At 43.0% G+C, this 20,228-nt stretch overlaps 1 protein-coding gene across 2 annotated transcripts in view; it reads left to right on the forward strand.

Moving 5' to 3' along the window:
- Positions 1-20,228, forward strand: part of cntn5 (contactin 5) — a 103,828-nt gene that overhangs the window by 70,584 nt on the left and 13,016 nt on the right. Inside the window, exons 9-16 of one of the 2 annotated variants that reach the window (XM_034604462.1) lie at positions 2,879-3,060; positions 6,945-7,081; positions 7,222-7,351; positions 9,735-9,879; positions 14,057-14,184; positions 15,183-15,370; positions 16,895-17,015; positions 18,613-18,771. In XM_034604462.1, the coding sequence (XP_034460353.1) occupies positions 2,879-3,060; positions 6,945-7,081; positions 7,222-7,351; positions 9,735-9,879; positions 14,057-14,184; positions 15,183-15,370; positions 16,895-17,015; positions 18,613-18,771 (1,190 nt within the window). The remainder of the gene's footprint in view (positions 1-2,878; positions 3,061-6,944; positions 7,082-7,221; positions 7,352-9,734; positions 9,880-14,056; positions 14,185-15,182; positions 15,371-16,894; positions 17,016-18,612; positions 18,772-20,228) is intronic. The other variant, XM_034604463.1, reaches the window with a different exon arrangement.

Here is a 20,228-nt window from a genome sequence, read left to right on the forward strand (position 1 = left end):
ACTAGTCTTGATGAGGGCACAACAATTGTGTGGAATGTTAATTAAGATGTAATCTACAGCGCTTGCCTGTGGGCGCGTTCTCGAATGGAAAACTGTAACACTTAAAAATAAACTGTATGCAACACATTCACAATAAAGAGGGGATAAATCTACCTTGCAGAGCTTCGTAGTTTTTACATCTTCTTTTCAGAAGTTGTCCAAATGTACGTAGACAACTGGACTTGCTTGTGCTTCTCGAAGACATTTCACCTCTTAAGTTAAACAGACTGAGCGACTAAGATGTCTTCTTTTATTCTTTGGTAGTTTTGTACCGACTGTTTCATGCAGAAGACACTGACGGGCACAGTTTCTTATTTCCAAACCGAATGAGTCTATTCTCTGCCGCCCGCCCCCAGTCCTGTGAACACATACAGCTCATTACTCTGAGCTCCGAAGGGAAATGCTGCCGTAGACTCAGGAAGATTCAACCCTGATGCTCCGGTCCCTCAAGGTCCCTGCAGACTCGCTATGTTCTCCAACTTATCAGGAGTTTACTCGGAGCCAAAGGTCTCAGCAAAACTTCTTCCTCACTTATAAGGACGTTTTTTTCAAAACAACTGCACGTAATGTTCACAAGAACCGATTCAGTCTCTCCTCCTTTCATTAGAATGTATGTAATTTATATGTTCTTACTCGCCACGGAGACATTAAAATGAAAATGCAAAGCACTAAAAATATGGCCCCAGATATTACATTTTACCTAAGACTTTTATTGTTTAGTTAACTCACTATTACAGTATATAATATAACCACAGTGGTGGGGTGATACTAGTTATGATAGTTTTTGTACATTATTTAATACGAATAATGCGACACACCTTCGCCTTATAGTCTCCTTAAGTTAATTCAAGCTGCAATATCAGATTTTTCTTTTCATATCTCTCAATATTGAAGAAAGTTGAATATAAAATCCAAAAAACCGCCCCTTTTGTCCACATCTGTGCCAAAATGTAAAGACTCATTTCTTGGCCCAGGTCCATTGTTCCATCAATTTCCATGTAAATCCTTTATGTAGTTTTTGCGTAATCCTCCTGACAAAGAAACAGACAGAGGTGAGAACATCATCTTCTTAGGTAAAAATTACATTTCTTCCTCATCTGAGGGATTAACTGGAATTCACGAGACATAAATATCAAATGTAAAAAAGCTCGACTTTCCATGTTTTAGTCATTGTACATCGTAATATATCTTCTATTAAGAGACTAATCTACCTTATATTCCACGTTTGGGACACAAATTAAACATTAATCAAAACTTTGTCTCAAGACAAACTGACAGAACTTTGTCCCTGGATCCTTGTGCAGAAAGTTTAGACTGAAATGTGTTTGAATCTACCGATCATTATTCATTATTTAGCTTCACGCTCTCGGTGATGTGAGGAAGCCTAAATGTGTGCTGTGAGGTAATGAGCTAGCAATTCAAAGGAACCAAATTTAAACCATTAGTCTACAAAGAAAAAGGAAAGAATAATGTGACATAAAACTTCTTTCGAAAATGAAAAGGAATAACACTTTGTTTAATATAAATCACGCTCTGAATCCTAATTTGAGCTCATTGCCGCCAAGAGCGCTTCGACGTCCTTGTGAAAATTTGGAACAGATCAAAAAAGCTCAGGGATGTAACGTGTTTCCATCTCCAGCTAAATGATTGATGGGTTCACTGGAGGTTTGTGCGGTGTCAGATTTCCATCTCTCAGAGACACGTCTATTCTCGTTGTCATACAAGAGAGCGCCGCTGATAGCGAGCTCATAGTCAGACGTCCTCCTGCCGCGCGCGTGCAAGTCATCTATCACGAGAGCCTATAGGGCGAGCCGTGGATAAACAAGGATAGATGGCGGCGCTCACACACTGATCATAAAGAACCGTGGAGTATTGTCTCCGTCCCTCGGGGAGCTGGTGTCTAATGCGGGGGGTCATTTGCTTCAGTAAATATATCATGAGTGATCAAAAGGTTAATGACTCACATGTGGAGAAGAACCAATATTAAATAGGTGTCGTGGCGTGTCAGTGGTTAAACTCAAGATAAGGACTTCTGGGATCTCTCATTGTTTATTGATGTGATTATTAATATTTTAATTGATCATGTCGACGTAAATGCCCACAACGATTTTTCCAAAAGGCTCGTTCTCTTCTTTTCTTTTCCACGAGCCGTCCAAAGCTCAGCTAACTTGATTTATAAATAATACATCGACGCAATAATCGCGAGTTTTAACATCTAAGAAGTATTAGGATTGTAAAAACTCAGAGATATAAATTATTCAGATTGTTCTCCTGCAGAGGAAAACAAAAAAATAGCTGGAAAGAATCTATCAAGGTTATCTTTTTGATTTTCTATCTTATATTTACAAAGAAATCTCAGTCTGTCCGTAGCTCGCGACTCTGGAGAATCGTTGATCTTATTGGCCTCACATGTGCTGTTTAGGGCCCAAGGAGGTACAGGGAGGGATTTCCATGTATTTTGGACTCGTGATGCTTTGAATATTAATATCAAACTTTGAAAAGACGACCGGCTCTGGTGTCTGGGACTCATCAACGTGAGTGACCTTGTCGATCGTGACAACAGCACGTTCACGACAACGGCAACTAATTCCCCAGTTCAGGGTTCTGTGCACCGAGTCAAACTTCAGCCAACTTCAAATAACTACATTCACAAGCTATATCAAGAACAAACCTTCAAATGTGTGTAGTAATTGTAGGTAATTATTAAAAGGTCGTTGTCAGATGTCAGGTTAATGTTCTTAACCTCTGAATCACATCATCATTGCAGCTCACAGCCTGTCTTCTCTCCCAGACTCCATCACTGACTGTACATATACATCATGCTGCTCTCCCCTCACAGTCCAGTGCCAACAATCACATGGAGGAAGATAAATGGCAACATCCCCAAGAAGGCGCGGCTTCGCAAGTCGCAGGCCGTGCTGGAGATCCCCAACATTCAACTGGACGACTCGGGGACGTACGAGTGCAAAGCGGAGAACCCGAGAGGGGGCACGTCCTTCAAAGGACAGCTGCAGGTCTACAGTGAGTCGGAGCACATTCTCATTCCTGTGATTTATTTTTCTTTTCTAAAAATCAAACAATGTGCAGTGTGAGGATGTGTTGTGTTCCAGGGGGCACAGCGGTGCGAGGAGTTCAAACTACTGTTGAATTTTTGATGAGCCGTTTCATCCGCGTAGTTTCCTGCGGATTTTTAATGATGCGGTTACACTTTTCTCTAATTCAATGAGGAATTGGTGGCCGTGGACTATCTGACCAGTCCTTGGACCAATCGAACACCCATCAGAGATAATCCAATAACAAGGGCTCCTCAGCTAAATGAACGAGATGTTTCTCTCTCTCGAACGACCTCGTTTTCACTGTGAGGTTGTTGTTGTTTTCAGGACAAAACCTTCTGAAATCTTTCTCTTTTGAGTTGTTATTTAACATAATGTGATTGGTTTCAGTAATATTCTTTTTCTGATAGTTTTATTCATCCAAGTCTTTCTCTGAATTTGTCTGAGAAACCTGTTTGGATTTTGTGGATTTTGTGGATTTCTTTTTCAACCTTATTAAACATAAAATAATCTGTTGGCTAGAATAACAAGGACCATAATGTATCTATACTCTCATCTTAAACATAATGCAGGTGTATATGATAATAACGAAGTAGACAAAATAATATAGTCTAGAAATATAGTTCATAAAAAAGGGAGAAAAAAATGAAGTTACCCACAAAAATACAACACATGGTGTCAAACATACATTTAAACCTTTGCATTAAAAATGTTCAAGACATTTAAAAGACACTCAGGATGTTATTATTGTCTGTTTCACAGTTTCAGCAAAAGTAAAGCAGTTATTTATTTTACCAAATTTAGTTTCGACACCGCAAATATTCATCTTTAATCATCAAATGATCACTTTTGTGATTTGCATTCGGATGAAGCTGAGTTTTGCAGTTTTCTAGCCCACGTTAGGAACCTGTAAGCTTTTCAAATTACTCCTCTGCCCCCATGTCCCCTGTCCTTCTCTGTCTGAGCCATGTGCTCCGTCCCGAGATAATAGCGTCCCTCGGCCTTGGTAGGACACATTTCCAAGGCCGTGCGCTTCTTGGCAAACCCCCTATTCTGTTGCCATCACAAGGAGAATAGAGAGTCTCAATTTATAGCAGCTTCACGCTAAATGTAATTTACACAGGTGAGCTGGTTGTTTGAACTTTCGTGGTGAGGGAGGCTTTTCCTGAACATAACAATTCAATTAAATCACACTTACAAAAGCACTTGTCTGCATCTGGCAGCGTGATATAAGATACACTCATGTGGACAAAATCATGTCTCTAGTTTTTGTGTGGTAAAATGTAATTGCATGGGGGGGGGGGGGGGGGGGGGGGGTCTCTTCTCTGTTTGATCTCTGTAGGTTAAAACTAAATCACATATTGGTGATGTAACCAAGTGAGAATCTAATTTAAGAGTTTTTATAGCAAAAAGCACAAATAGAGGAGGTTGAAATATAAAAGAGTTTGACAGTGATTGACACAAGACTGACAGGAGGATCCAGTCCCGGTAAAAACACCTTTTAAATGTTTTATTCCGGTGAATGTGCAAAAATTGAAATATTTACAACCTCAGATCAGACAGAAACAAACTGCAGAATAGAGAGGAGGTGTGTGTGCAGTGTTTCTATCTGAAGGTGTGACAGATATTCTCAACAGCATGTGGAGTCGGACAGGAACTCACATTGCAGCTTGGAAATTCTGTGGAAACAAGAACAAGAAAAGAGGAGGAAAGAAAAGAACAGAAGCTTAATGGTTAAGGGGCCCGAGGGAGAAGGCAGTGGAGGGGAGAGAAAACACAGTGTTCACAAACATGATTCACTTGGACAGAGGAGAGAGGAGAGGGGAGAGGAGGAGGAGAGGAGGAGGAGAGGATTAGGAGGGGAGAGGAAGAGGAGGAGGAGGAGTGGAAGAGAAGAGGAGGAGGAGGACGGGAGAGGAGGATGAGTGGAAGAGAAGAGGAGGAGGAGGACGGGAGAGGAGGAGGAGGGGAAGAGAAGAGGAGGAGAGGATGTGGAGGGGAGAGGAGAGGAGAGGATGTGGAGGGGAGAGGAGAGGAGAGGATGTGGAGGGGAGAGGAGAGGAAGAGGACAGGAGGAGGAGGGGAAGAGAAGAGGAGGAGGGGAGGGGAGGGGAGGGGAGAGGATAGAATAGGATGAGGAGGGGAGAGGAGAGGAAGAGGACAGGAGGAGGAGGGGAGGAGGAGAGGAGAGGAGAGGAGTGGATGAGTTTGGAGAGGAGAGAAGAGGAGGGGAGAGGAGGGGAGAGGAGGGGAGAGGAAGAGGATAGGTTGAGGAGGGGAGAGGAGGGGAGAGGAAGAGGATAGGTTGAGGAGGGGAGAGGAAGAGAAGAGAAGAGAAGAGAAGAGGAGAGGAGGGGAGGGGATAGGTTGAGGAGGGGAGAGGAAGAGAAGAGAAGAGGAGAGGAGGGGAGGGGATAGGTTGAGGAGGGGAGAGGAAGAGAAGAAGAGGAGAGGAGAGGAGAGGAGGGGAGAGGAAGAGGATAGGTTGAGGAGGGGAGAGGAAGAGAAGAGGAGGGGAGAGGAGAGGAGAGGAAGAGGACAGGAAGAGGACAGGAAGAGGAGGGGAAGAGAAGAGGAGGAGGAGGAGGGGAGGGGAGAGGATAGGATGAGGAGGGGAGGAGGAGAAAAGAGGAGAGGAGAGGATGAGTAGGGGAGGAGGAGAAGAGAGGAGAGGAGAGGAGTGGATGAGTTTGGAGAGGAGAGGAGGAGGAGGGGAACAGTCTAACTCTGGGTCCCATCAGTGAAAATCCCGTCTGTATTTTCTTATGTACAAACAAACACGTCTGAGAAGTTGCTTTGATCAGAAGCTCGTGTCGGTTTGATTCTGTCAGAAACTGTTTGTTTGGTTGTTGGTGAAAAAATTATCTTAACTGGAGGTTTGTGTTTCAACCACAAAAACAGATGCACCAGTGGTCGTACCAGCAGAGACAGAGTCCAGCCTCAGGCTTGTTTACACAGGACTCACACACATGTTGTGTATTAATGCTTGATAGTATCACGATAATCAGTCGATATCGATATAAAGCAAATCACTATTTCTGTCATTTCTGCTTCAGACGGTGAAAAAGATTATTACCTGTCTCTTTGGGGGAACTTGCTTTCGACACAATTTGCTTCTTGTCCGACTTTTAATAGCCAAAATATCTCCACGCTACCGAATTCCTCCGATCTTTTGAGATTTTAATATGGTCTCATTTGGAATAACTTGATATTCTTTCAGGAAACATGCTCAGCTAATATAAGCCTAATAAGTCTGACAAAGTGATTTCAAAGATTCTTTGGTGAAAACAATGTTTCCTCCTCATCCTGGATATGTTGCACATCATTTTAAAACATCCCTGTTCCCTCGTGTTGATGTCTGCTGTACCGGTGAGCCAGCACCTCATTAGAATAGTGTTTTTTTTTTTCTTCAAGATGAAAGAGCAGAGGATCAGAAAATGAAGATGTCTTATTACTGGAAGTAAAGTGTGATTTTGAAGTTTTTCCAGGGGGCAGAAATACAGAAGCGGTGGATGTCGATGTCGTAAAGGATTCAAGGATTTTAATGTAAAGTGACATCAAAAGACTAAAAAAGGAAAACACTTTAAAAAGAAAACGCACAGAAGGTGCTGAAGTTGATTTTGAAAAAATTAATAATTTAAACATGTGTGAGCTTCTTTTAGCCCCTGTGGCATTAAGGGATTATATAAAAAGAGGTTTGGTCTATTTCACTGTCTGCTTTAAATACAGCCTCTCGCATTGTGTGTTGACAATACGTTTATACCTGTATCCTGATTACTACATCCACTCTGGGGCTTTGGGTGTGTTTTTCAAGGATGTAATATTCTCATACGTGTGTTTCTTTTGTTCCAGCCTTCCCTCAGTGGGTCAGAATGATTAATAACACCCAGATGGATAGTGGAGAGAAGCTCCATTGGGAGTGCAAGGCCACGGGGAGGCCCCGGCCCACCTATCTCTGGCTCCGCGACGGTCTGCCCTTGACCCCCCAGGTACTGCACCACCACGCAGATCGCACCATGAAACGTCTCAATTATTCCCATGAAACTACACCTGTATAGTAAACGTCTTTAGTTTATTCAGACTTCAGCTTCCTTTTTCTACACGTTGTTCTTTTTTCTTCTGTTCTCAGGGTCATGTTGTGGTAATGAACGGAGACCTGACCATTCACAACGCGCAGCGGACGGACTCGGGGATGTACCAGTGTGTCGCAGAGAACAAATACGGGGCCATCTACTCCAGTGCTGAGCTGACGATTCTAGGTATTTTACGTTTATATCACAGCTTGACACTTTAAGTTTATAAAAAGTACAAATAATGATGTAATAATAAACTAAACAAAAGGCATTCGAAACCCTGCATTTGATGCGGTTACCTCGGTGCTCCAGCCGGGCCCGTTTCTTGATCCTCTGCAGAGAATTGAATTGCAAACAGAGTATTGGCATCTGAATGAGGTAGCAGATGATAGGTAAGGGAGATTGAAATGCAAGTGGTGGTGGGGGGGGGGGGACGCCGAACTGTGAGATGTGCTGATTGCCAATCAATGGGCCCTGATTTTGACGGCATGAATAAAAGAAGGATCCCTTATGGTTGTATTCAATGTGGTGTCCGCGCACATCGGGCTGAGGGGAGAGCGGAGCAGTTGCACATTATTCCGAGCAGAATGGAAAAACAATGACTTGTAGCTATAGATTTATACTAATGGGAGCAAACACTAGAAGGGGAGACATCAATGGTTTCTTTGATGGAGTTTAATGACTCCATTAGGGTCTTATCTCCGCTCTATTGTTTGTCATCAAAGCGCAGACCACACGTGGATCCCAGCAAACCTTCACTTTGGACCTGACTGTCATCCGATGTTTATTAGTCGGAGCTAAAATTCCAATTATAACTCGCAGTAATTGCCAAATAACAGTTTTATAATAAAGTATTTCTAGTGGTTTTGTACACAGCAGAAGATTGCACTTGTAAGTTTAAGGACATTAACAGACGAGACGAAAACTTCTCCGGCTTTTAAAGCTTCAGGCTAAAAGCACAACAGTCAGTGGCTGTTCACTGTTCTGTGTTGATGCACTATTTTCTCCTTGTCATCCTCTATACTGGGACACATCTGGTGACACCCACTCCCCTTCCATGTTTCCCTGAGGGACAGTTTGATTTACTGTCTGCATGGCGTGCCCTTTTTGGAAGGGAATCTGTGGCATTTAAAAAAAATCCCTGCAACAGGACAAAGTTTGTTTTGTACATTGTTTCCAGTTTAAAATCAGTGGAAATATCCACTGTTTCGTAAGAGGCAGAAGTTACAGATTTTAATAATCTTCCTCTGAGCTGATGAGGAGTTGCTTTCTACCCTTTTTCTTCCAGTCACAGTCACAATGATGATATTTGGAAGCGCATGATGAATGTTTTCATAGCGTGACCCCCCCGGGCATCTCTTCCCAGTGACCTGTGTGCTCTGTGGGAGATGTCCACAAGCAAACACTATCAGGACACATTACCCGGCTAATAACAGCCTGAAGATGAGCGATCACTGGAGGCTACGTGGGGGCAGCGGCTGCCCTCGTGCCGGCGATCTTGTCCCAGATCCAGCTCTTCTGGGAGGGTAGCAGGTGAAGCAATAAGGGTAGTGCTGCCACCAGCTGCAGGCCTGTTCTTATTTTGATTAAAACAAATACTCACAGCAACTGCTCTGTTTTCTGCTGTTTCTGTTCCTGTCTGCAGGGACCTCTGCCACTCAGGCAGCTACTCAGGCTCAAAGACACAAGTGTTGCAGGGAGAGGGGTCAGCCTGTAGCTACAGATGGGATTGAATTGTCATTGTGTGTAATGTCACGTATAAAGCGTCATTCAGGATTTGAATAATCAAGGCTGACAAAGCCTCGCAGCCAGTAGATGGCCTTGATGTGTGACACAGCTCGGTACCGGGACCACATCAAGTCTCCTGCCTGCAGCCCCATTTAGACCATTACTGCTTAATTCGTTCTCTTGAGCAAGTAATAATTATAAAAAATGTTTATGTTGTGTGTTTATTATTCACTCAGGGAGCTCGGTTAGACACGGGTTAAAACATTTTCCCCAAAAGCGGAGGAAACCACCCAGCCATGTCATCATTAACGTGATGACATCAGTTACTGAGCAGACTCCACAACACATATTCATATAATGGTGAATTAACACAGAGTTAAGACAAAGTAGGGAACATTATACGGTATATGAAAACATGTTTAAATCTGCGTTATTATATGTATGCATGCTTTGAAATGTCTTATGGAAACTCTGGTTATTAGTATGTTGATCAAGTACTGAACCCGCCAGCAATGTGGAAATAATTATCTTGAAATGCCACAGCTGAAAAGTTTTATCACGTTTTCAATTCTGTTACATTTTAGCTGCAGGACAGGGATTCAAATGGCATCGGGGTATTGTTTTTACCACTAGGGGGCAGAAAACAATCCAAAGCAAATGTATGGAAATAAGCTCGTTAAATATTAGTACAGGTTTAAAACTGAATATATCTTCATTTTAGTTGAGTAAAAATTTAATTTAATGTATTTATTTTGACAAGAGCAAAAGTTTTAATCACAAACAGTATAAATATTATACTTTTTTCATCCATGTTAAGATCTTCTGTGTTTGTCTCACACAGCGTCGCCTCCTGTCTTTGTCCCGAACCCCGTCCGGGTCATCGCCACGCTCGGCAAAGACGTGTCGCTCGAGTGCAAACCCAGAGCGTCGCCCAAGCCGCGGGTAACGTGGAAGAGAGGAGACAGACGGATACAACCAAATAAAAGGTAGAGCAGCTCTTCGGAGGCGTCGAGTTTCACTCTCCAGCTTTTCACAAACTGGATATCTCCTTTTTGATCGTGTTGGTCGGAGAGTGTATGAAATAACGAGAAGTACTCCGGGTTATTGATCTCTGTGAGAAAAAAATTCTCTGTTCACCTCCAGTTTGTGGGAAGCTGTCAGGGATCCAGTGTTGTGCTCAAGGACAGTTCAGTAGAGCAGGGTTTCAAACCCTAACCCAAACCGAGGTGGACTCCATGTTCATAATAACAAACACTGACTGCACAGCCCCACACACTGCCTATGGTGACACATGGGATTTGAATTGATATCAGTATAAGTGCATTTTTGTCATTAATCTTTTCCTGGTTATTTATTTTTTATGTCTGTAATGATTTAATATAACAAAGATATTAAAGTAATATATACTTGCAGTGCCGCAGACTCCTACTGTTTTAGAATTGCACGATAAACTGTCAGAGCCCCGGAGCCTGTTACAACTTGTGATATTGAAATGCGAATGGAAACTCCAAATATCACTGATGTAGGGATCTGCCTTAAGCCCTTTATTGTGCAAAAAGGGGGGCTTGTTTCACTGTCTGAAATAAAACCCCTTCAAGTACTTTTATATGTTTTAGAGCGAGGATTAATTTCTGCTGCCGTCACTGGGACAGATTGTGTATGTTTTCTTTGAAGACAGTGGTAGGTTTACCCGTTCGCAGATATAAATAGCCTCAGATCTGCTTCTTCCTCTGCACAGCTTAAAGTACAGAAAACTGTTAGAGAAACTTAATTCCCCTGTAAAATATGTATGAAGCCGTAAAAAGCTTTGTCTCCCTCGATATCTTTATATTGTTTTCCGTCGGAGTTTTGCAGCATAAATTGGAGCCTTATCATCATGGCTCAGGCCTTTTGAGGGAACATATATACGTGTCTTGTTGTAACACATCACAGTTTCATTACTGTAACTGAAATTAAGTGTCACTGCAAGAATAAAACACCTTAGGTACCGGGGAAGCTCTGGAGAGGCAGCCGCGGCCCCACCTCCCCCCCGCAGATGCCGACAATTTAGGCCGCACAATTGCATTTGGAATTCACATGCAGTTTGATGCATCATCTGTTATGAGGGAACATCTCTCAGTTGCACCTAGAGGGGGGGCCGAGCAGGGGCGAGGGTCCATCAATCAAACTGAGCGATGCCGCTGAAGTTATCAGTCACTGCTTAGCGTCCCTGGTCTGGAGAGAGAGGGAGAGATGGAGAGAGGGAGAGAGAGAGAGAGGGAGAGAACGGGACCTTTTGTTTATCAGCTGAGATTCAGCAGTCTGTTCAACGGCCTCACAGCAAGGGCAGCCAGTTGATAGTCCGATCCTCGCTCCTTCACAAACACAATCGTCACAGACCTCTTACAGTTGGATAAAAGCAGAGAATTCATAGTTTAGTGTAATTATGGTGAGTTTGGAGATGGGTGCATATCTGTAATTTGCTGTAGAGGTAATTTTAAGACCTGGTTTAGGTGTAACTGATTGACGGGGATAGAGTTGTTGAGTTTGTTGCCCTAAAATGTTGATGAATGGCCCTGACTTGTCTGGAGACAACTTTCAAATCAATTTGTTTCTTCAGATTCAAATCAGATTTAAAGTTGTGACTTTAAAGCAGAAAAATTCTTCACAAATAATATTATTGATAGAGCAGTTACTTAATCTCCTCCCTCGGTGTGAAGTGTCATTCACCATTAAGGTCATTTTCTTCATTTTGTGTAATTTTAACTTCTCGGAAATTCCCTCAGAAACTCTGTGGTTTCATCGTCTGAAACTCAAACAGGATATTTGTAAACAACCTTGTAAATGAGTGATCTCTATCTAAAAGAATCTAAATCAGAATAAAGTCGTGCATTTCCTGATTTTGACCTGGATGACTCCTGCACACGTTTCCTGCCATTACCTTGTCGTGAAGTAAAGAGTGTACGGATGGAGAGCGGCTCTATTCTTGGAGGAACAGGGGCAGGAATCGAACTCGGCGGCGTCACGTTTATCTGGCATTGACAGCTGTGCTGACTTAATGAAGGTTTGTAATTAAAATGGATTTCCACTAATGTTTGGGGCTTTTGTCTCTTAAATAGAAAGTATTAGTGCCACGAGTTTGAAAGTACGGGGCCGACTCAATTGACACCCACGGTTTCGGGACAATAGGTGAATAATTTGGCAATTTTCATTCTGAAATGGAAAAACGTTTTTTTTTATTGCTGAATGATTTTCTACTATATGAAAAATAAGAAGAATTCTGTTGCACTTCACCCAACCTCACCCCAGAAACCTTCACTTTGAATATATGTTCACATGCTGCAGGTTTTGCTGTAATCTTTTAATGTTTCCCTTTAAATTTTCCTAAGGTTGAATCGTTTTGCATATTGTGTATTATTCCCATCAGTCCCTATCTTGTCCTTTCTGCCTCAGTGTCCTTGTCAGATGTGAATTTCCTCCCTAATTTGAAAAATGTCTCCCGGCTGCAGATTGCCTCTGAATTGTGTACGTGTGGCGAGATTTTGTCACGCCCTCACAAATTCCTCTTCGCCAATTTCAATCACCTTTGCCCGTGATGAAAGAGCTTGGTGTTCATATAAATAAAAATAAATACCCAACAACATCAAGCAGTGCTTCACGCACGCACGCCCCAGCCCCCGCCAATCTGATTGTCTGATTTGAGATTAAATAGATTTTCTAATATAAAGAATAACTTCGTAAACGTGCACCCCCACCTCTGTTATATTGTGATATAAATATTTATATTCCGTGACTTGCACAGTGAGGTTAAAGCCGCGGTTCCACATAAGTCACAATACTATACTTAAACATGATTTCTCCTCGGCGGCCATATGCTCACACACCTGCTTCTATAGTGTTGCTACATCCAGCTCTTAATTGTCCGGCTGTTATGTACAAGTCAGACTCGGTGAAAATGTAAATACTACAATGCTCGTGTCCTTCAGCCGGATGAGGGGACGTGACGCCGGGTTGTGTTTTCCTCTCGGTTACACTCGTGTTTCCCAGGACACGTCGCCGATGTGCACATCTTGCTCTCTTTGTCCGATTTCTTTTGGCTTTAGAATCATTGAACGCAGCAACACTTAGCGGTTTGTCAGCTGGATTCATGAGCGCCGGGCAGCGTCTGTTTGGATTAATGGAAATATTGATGCTGAGGAGCAAAGAATCGTAAACATTTGTATATTATCGCTGCCAAGGAGGTTGTGTTTATCACCCCTGTCCGTTTGTTAGTTAGTTAGTTAGTTAGTTAGTTGGATTAAACAAAAACTATTGGACGGATTAGCATGAAACTCAGTTGAAGAATGGATCATTCGATTTTGTGTTTTGTCACTTTCTTGAACATTCTTGAAAAATATGTTTATCTACATTTTCATTGTTTGCCCAGACAATAATTCATGGATTTTGATGGAATAAAAACACATTTACACATTAAGGGGGAACTGATTTCTGTGTGAGTGTGTGAAATTTGGTGCGGCTTAATTGAATTTTAGGGGACTGTTGGGCGTTGGCGGGGGTGTGCGCTCCACTGAGTGTCACTCTGGTTTAATGTTGTGTTCTCCACAAATGTTTTATGACAATTTTCTATAATTTACGAAAGTGGCTACCTGTTGTGTTCTCGTAAAGGCTCAAGATGAGACGTAGTACATCAGTGTAATCGCATTAAAAGTCAGAGGAAGAATTTGTTTGTTCTCTGCATCGACGACGTGGTGTCGTGTTTGTCCCGAAATCTTCGTCAGTATCTTTAACAACACGTGTTTTGATCAGATAAATTTGACATGTTTAAATTATTGATTGATCCTTATTAAAAAATAAGCATATTACCATGTTTTTTTTTGTTCAAGGTTGCACAACAAATACAACCACGGCTCCTGACTCCACCTCCCTCGGTCCTCTGAGCTTTTTTCACAAACACAAACAACAAACAGTTTTATTTTATATTTCCCACCGGTAATCTAATGAATGTTTAATTCAAGAATATCTGAGCAGTTCTTCGTCTCATCCCGAGTGAACGTTGCTATTCTTGTAACGTGACACAACCGCAAACATACAGTATCACCTCCCCCCCCCCAACTCGCTCTGCAACTGTCCGTACGCGAATTTGTTTCTCATTCCCCGTATTGATTTTTGTGTCCTTTGTCACAGGATTATGTTATTGCGGAACAACACTCTGAGAATTGTTAACTCCAGCCGAGCGGACGAGGGCAACTACGTGTGCCTGGCGGAGAATCAGTTCGGCTCGGCAGAGATGACGGCCATGCTGTGGGTAAAAGGTAAGTGATGCCCTGGGGGCCTTTATTTTCTGCCAAATTAGCACAAGTCGGCCACGAGTAAACAGTCCCCGATGTCGTTTTTTTCCTCCCACCTCTGCTCCTGTGCCAGGAAATTTATCGCACTTGCTCAACCGTGAACCAAGGGCCCTCACATTCATGAATCATATTACAAGGACACACTTTAGCAGTGTAAAGGCTTCTGTCTCATCGGCCCCTGTTCAGACCGGGTATTAACTCCTGTCTCGAGTGATTCGATCATAAGTGGACAGCTCTAAGTACACGTGAAAACGCAGCCAGGATGCATTGAGGACGTATTTGAGATCCGATCACTCAGACCGAATTCAAGGGAGTGTGAATTCTTTCTGAACGTGACTGTGTCCTGGACCGACTTCTCATCTGACGTCCTCTGGCAGCTCCAGACGTTTACTGGAAGTTATCCTGCCAGGAACATGTGTGCGTGAGCCAACGTGAGATAATATTCCAGTAAAACCCTCAGCGAGCGATTGGGCGTGTTGATGACGTTTTTCCAACATGTGACGGACGTGACGCTGGAGGAAGAATCTCAGGATGAAACAGAGGAGCCATAAACTTAGAGAACTCCGGCAAAAATGTCAAATTTGAAGGACAGCGAGCTTCAAGAACATAATTTGGTCTTTGCGAAACAGAAATGATGGACAGTTGTATTTGCATATAGAGCGAGGAAGTGGTCACTGCAGAGACACATGGAGACGCATTCTAATGCCAGGTTTGAACTGACGCCTACTTGTGATCAGATTACACAAGATGTTTATGCCAGGTTTGAGCAGAGCCACAGATGCACCATACACAGTCTAGTTCAGGATGTTTGGGACTTTCTCTCTGGCGAAGGTGAGTGTCACGAGAACCCAACCACAAGGTCCTGGTCGGGTTCTGGTGATGGCTCTGGCGGTGATGCCTCAGTTGAATGCAGCTGCGTCGGGTTAGCCTGAGGTGACAGTGCAGCAGCTTTGTGCTTCCAGAGGCCATGCGTGTGGAGCTTAGCCCGGTCAGGGTGGAGGTCACCGTGGGCGAGAGCGTGGTGCTGAGCTGCAAGGCGACACACGACACCTCGCTGGACGTGGCCTTCCAGTGGCTCTTCAACCAGAGACCCATCAACTTCCAGCAGGACGGCGGCCACTTTGAATACATCCAAACCGTAAGAGCAAGAGTAAGAGCAAGTTTTTCATCTGTTGGTTTTCATGTAATTGTCTTTTTGCCCCAAACTTGCTGATATTGCGAATCAACCTCTCTGAGTTCAAATGATTGAGTTGTTTCCATTTGTTCTCTTTCTGTAGTTAATGTTTTCTACTAATTGCACCAAACACCCACAGATAAGAAGATAATTAGTTAGAATAAACGTCAGAACTTTATTGAATCCCACAGTCGTATACTTTATATCAAAGAGTAGGTTTTTTATTTTTAATGGCCTTGAAAGGAAATAAAGGTCGAAACAAGGTCAGCGATGATTTAGAATATGAAGTAGGAATGAATATAATGAATTAGAAGAATACTAATAATGTGAAACTTATCAAGGTGAATGAATCTAAAGGCGTTTGTAGACATATAACATGGTCTACGCTCATCTTTCTTATTCTTCATTAAATCATTAAATTATGGCATTGTAAAAACATCGTTATGAATCAATTCTCGACGACTGCACAGTCATTCCTGCTGAAACGCTCTGCTTGACTTAAAGGTTTGAAAATGTTGGAGGGAGTGAAGGTCCTCTGAGGAAGGAGTCATAGAAATGATCCAGACAAAAGTGAAAGATACACAAACCGGATAAAGCATTTACACCTTTTCTCCGCCTTTAACATCAAGGTCACATCGTCAACCGTCACCTTTAAACACGTTTTTATTAAAGAAGGACGAGTTCGACCTCCGTGTTTTCCTCGTTCCTTTGGTTTACTTGACTTTACTCTTTACTTTGTACGATCTACTGTTGGTTAGATTCGTCCCCAGCATGCAATGAATCCTGGGATACGTTGCCCCCCCGAGAAGGAACCACCTTTAGGATCCTTCGTTGTTCGGGAACAGAAGGACGCATTTGTTGAGACACAGTTATTATTTGTTTAACTGACTCTTTTTCAGGTTTAGATGCATTCAAATTTAAAAACAAACGAAGTTAATCGAACTCAAGCAGAGATTCAGATACTACTCCCATTCAATACATATTCCTGAAGAGCATTACGAGGCTGTAAGATTAATTGAGTTTTACATTTTAGATTTCCCCTCCCCTGACGAAAGAAAGAAATCGCCAGCGACGAGGACGACTTAGTTACGTCTCTATCTCTCTGGCAGTGGCTGTTAAACTCACATCTGCCTGGATGTGTCCTCTGCTACTGCCCGGGCTCTGGAGGGAAAGTATTTGCAGTGACATCCCTTTACAGGCAGCACAGATTCCTGGCTGATGCATGGTTTGTAATTGTAATCAGGTTTCGTACTAAACAGCTGCCTGTAGACCTTGAATTATTCCCAGTTTTGCCTCGGGCGTTTCTCATTTCAACGGAGAAAATACGGGCGGCTGAAGAATGTAGCAGCGAGCGAGCACCTGAATTAAACAGGAATCTCTCAAGCCACATGAGCCTCTACAGGATGTAGAGGAATCACACTCTCTCTTGCTAAGCACAGTTACACTTTGCTCTTCTAAATACCTAACTCCTTTTCCATGCTTTGCTTTGACAAATTGCAGCAGTCCTCCACGGTGGATCTGATGATCAGGAGCATATTGCTGAGGCATGCTGGGAAGTACGGGTGCCGGGCCCAGACCAGCGCTGACACGGTGTTTGCCGAGGCTGAGCTTCTTGTGCGAGGTGAGCTTGTTATCTGTCTGTCTGCAATGCAACATCTTTGCTGGAGGAGGTGACTCACTGCCCCCCCCCCCCCTCCCCCCCTTGAATTGAATCAGCTCCCTATAGCAGAATCCACATGTTTTATTTTTGAAGTTTTTACTCCAGGACGCTCTGAGGAAGGAGTTTTTGGGGGTGAAGAGGAATAATAACAACAAGCTGGACTCAGTCAGTGCACATATGGGATCCTAACTATTGTTTAAAGACGTATATTTAAAGTCAGTGAATCTATTCTGTGGAGCAGTTACTGTGAATCAAGGAAATTAGCCACAAATGTGTTTTCAGTGCAGCAGGTCTGAGGAGTTGGCCAATTAGACATTAGAGACGATTTCCACTCTATCGGAGCCCCTTTGATCATCTTGACTAATTTTTACGGTCACTGTGAATGTGGCCGGACAGACGGTCTGTCTGCATGAGCAAGTTCGATACGAGCTGCTGAGCAGATGAACTGTCTCGTGATCTGATTGTGTGGCAGCGTCTGAATGTGAAGGCTGATAATGTAACGAGTGGATCGTTATCCCAGCAGCGTGTCGTCAGCTTTAGATAGTTTGAGATAAGATGTTAGGTTCTCTAAACCGAAACTTTAACATGAGTTTGCTTTTTCTGAACTGTCTGGTCAGGCAATAATTCAGTATTATCTTATTGTATATTTCATTTAGGAATACAGGTTGTTTCCTTTTTCTTTTTGTTTTGTTTATCTATCTATTTTCCATCATTTTATAATTATTAGTTTAAATTAAATGAATAATTAGAATTTAGTTTTCTCCTTTAATGTCAAATTGCCTCTTAGTTATTCCGTTAATATCGGCCGCTCTTAATCAGCCACCTGATGAATTGATCGTGCTCCTGTGTATGATTGTATATCGTAAAAGGAAATAAGGGTTTATGCGTTGGTCACAAAGCGGGTGTTGTTCCCATGGTGACACAAAAGTCATCTTAACGCCCCGTGATGCAAATGCCCCCTTTCAGCGTAACCTTCTAACGGGCACTTTTTGGGGGACACAGTAGATTGGTTTTCATGGAGCGTACCAGCTGCCCACTTTTCATTTACAGCTGTTCCCCCCAGAGTCCTTAGACATTTGCTGTACTTGCAGATTACGTTTACTATTGAATAGCGCGGTAAACATATGTTCGACTGTATTAAAACATCGGAAGGTCTGCAGCACAGTCACGCTCAGCAGAACTGGCAAACTGCCGTCTGAATCCACCCCCAAAAAAAGACAGCACCAGTTAGTATCCCTTTATCAGCAGGAAATCGTTGGCAGCAGAACCGTGTCCGACCCAAATCCTGGTTCAGTTTAGGATGAGGTGTTTCTTGTCGGCTGTTTGTTTGTTCAAAGATTACAACAGGGAATCGGTGTTGTCACCATATGCACACAAGTGCGCATCCTTTTTTAATGCTCGCGTGGCTGCATCCATCAGTGAGACATAGTTTGCGTGATGAAGACATCACAATATGGACGAGTTTAGGATGAATTCAAACAGCTTTTCCTCCTTCGTTGCGTCATCCATCCACACACCTGTAATTCCTTGTTTGTGTCACCTCTCGTTTTTCCCTCAGGTCCTCCCGGACCCCCCGGAGTGGTGATCGTGGAGGAGATCACCGACACCACAGCCACCCTGTCCTGGACCCGTGGCCTCGACAACCACAGCCCCATCAGCACCTATAATTTACAGGCCCGCAGCCCATTTTCATTAGGCTGGCAAACTGTCAAAACAGGTAATCAATAAGGAGAAAATTGCAGCCCCTCGATGTGGAAGGTGAAGGTGAGGCCACATAAAGGCTTCAATCCGGCCCACAGTCATGTACAGAGACTGGGAATCAGAGCTAAGCTGCTGTTTTCAACACACGTGATTAAACATTCTCGATGTGGCAATTTACTTCTATATATTATCGCCCTCAGTCTTTTAAATCCCATCCGGAAAGTAACGGATCAGGCTTGTTTCAATCTGGACAAAAAACTCTCAGACGCCCGAAGTTAAAATGCAAGTTCTCCGTCCCCCGTTTTACATCTGAACTATTGTTCGGAGGAGCTTATAGCAGAAAGTAATTTAAGCCCATTTCAAATGTCATTGGTTTTAATTTTATTCCGTTTCGTATCGGTTAGTGTGAAATTAACCTTTCAGGTGTGAATTACGACACTTATCCTTGTCCATTTGGCATAAATGCACTTTCTCCTCTCTTTCTGTACCTTGACAGTAAAAACCATCAGTTAGCATTAAGGGATGAAGGCTCGCTAAGCGTTGTGTATAATCCATCTTAATACGCCGTTTGGTAATAAAAGCAGAGTTGAAGGTGTGATAACGATTCATCCCCACTGATTTATAAATCATACTTTGTGTACATTCCTCTCGCATCATGTCTCCTCAACTGCGCTTAATTTCGACAAAGCACAATTAGGCCTGTGTGATGTATTGTCGGTGTTGAACTTGTTAAGATTAGCATAACGCAGATAGCGCTTTTAGCTCCCACTCCCTGCAAACACAGTTATCAGCCGCTGTTTGAATAGCAGCTTGCTTGACTGAGTGGTCTCATTGTGAGCTGCGTCGGATGATAAGGGACATGAGCTCTGCCGCTTCGCCCCAACGCTGCTTTAGTTAGCATAGAGAGAGACCTCTGGTTCATTTGTGACATGGATATGCTTTCAGTCAATGTTTGTGTGCTGCTGCCGAGTCAATATTGACAAAAGCTTGATCACGGGCGTCCCTGGAGAAATTAGATTAGTTGGGTAACCTGCTTGTAACGTGGTTGAAAACACATTCATGAACTGGAGTTTTTCTTTTGTAGTTTGTAGTCACTCAGCTCTGAAATCAGCTTTCCCCTTCTATGTGACGCGTTAGACGTCCAGATGTGCTCTGAAGCTGCCAGTGAGTCGTTGTTCAGGCGTCAAAACATCATCTGCCAGGTTTCAGGAAAAAACTCTGTATCGTCACCAGCTCTTTTAGGAATATGCCAAATAACAGAGAATGTGGAGGGAAGGTGTTTAACTGCTGAGTCCAAACCAACAAAGACTGTGTTATTTGTGTTTTGGCTCCGTATTCAACCACATTGGATTTTAAAACGAAACAAAAGACGAGGTTGAAGTGTCGACTCTCAGCTTTTACATGCAGGTATAAACCTTAGATTGTGTTTGAAGATGGACGACAGGACCAATAGTGAAGCCAAATGTGGCCTGA

Source organism: Hippoglossus hippoglossus, chromosome 13 (assembly GCF_009819705.1).
Source record: "Hippoglossus hippoglossus isolate fHipHip1 chromosome 13, fHipHip1.pri, whole genome shotgun sequence".
Taxonomy (NCBI): Eukaryota; Metazoa; Chordata; class Actinopteri; order Pleuronectiformes; family Pleuronectidae; genus Hippoglossus; species Hippoglossus hippoglossus.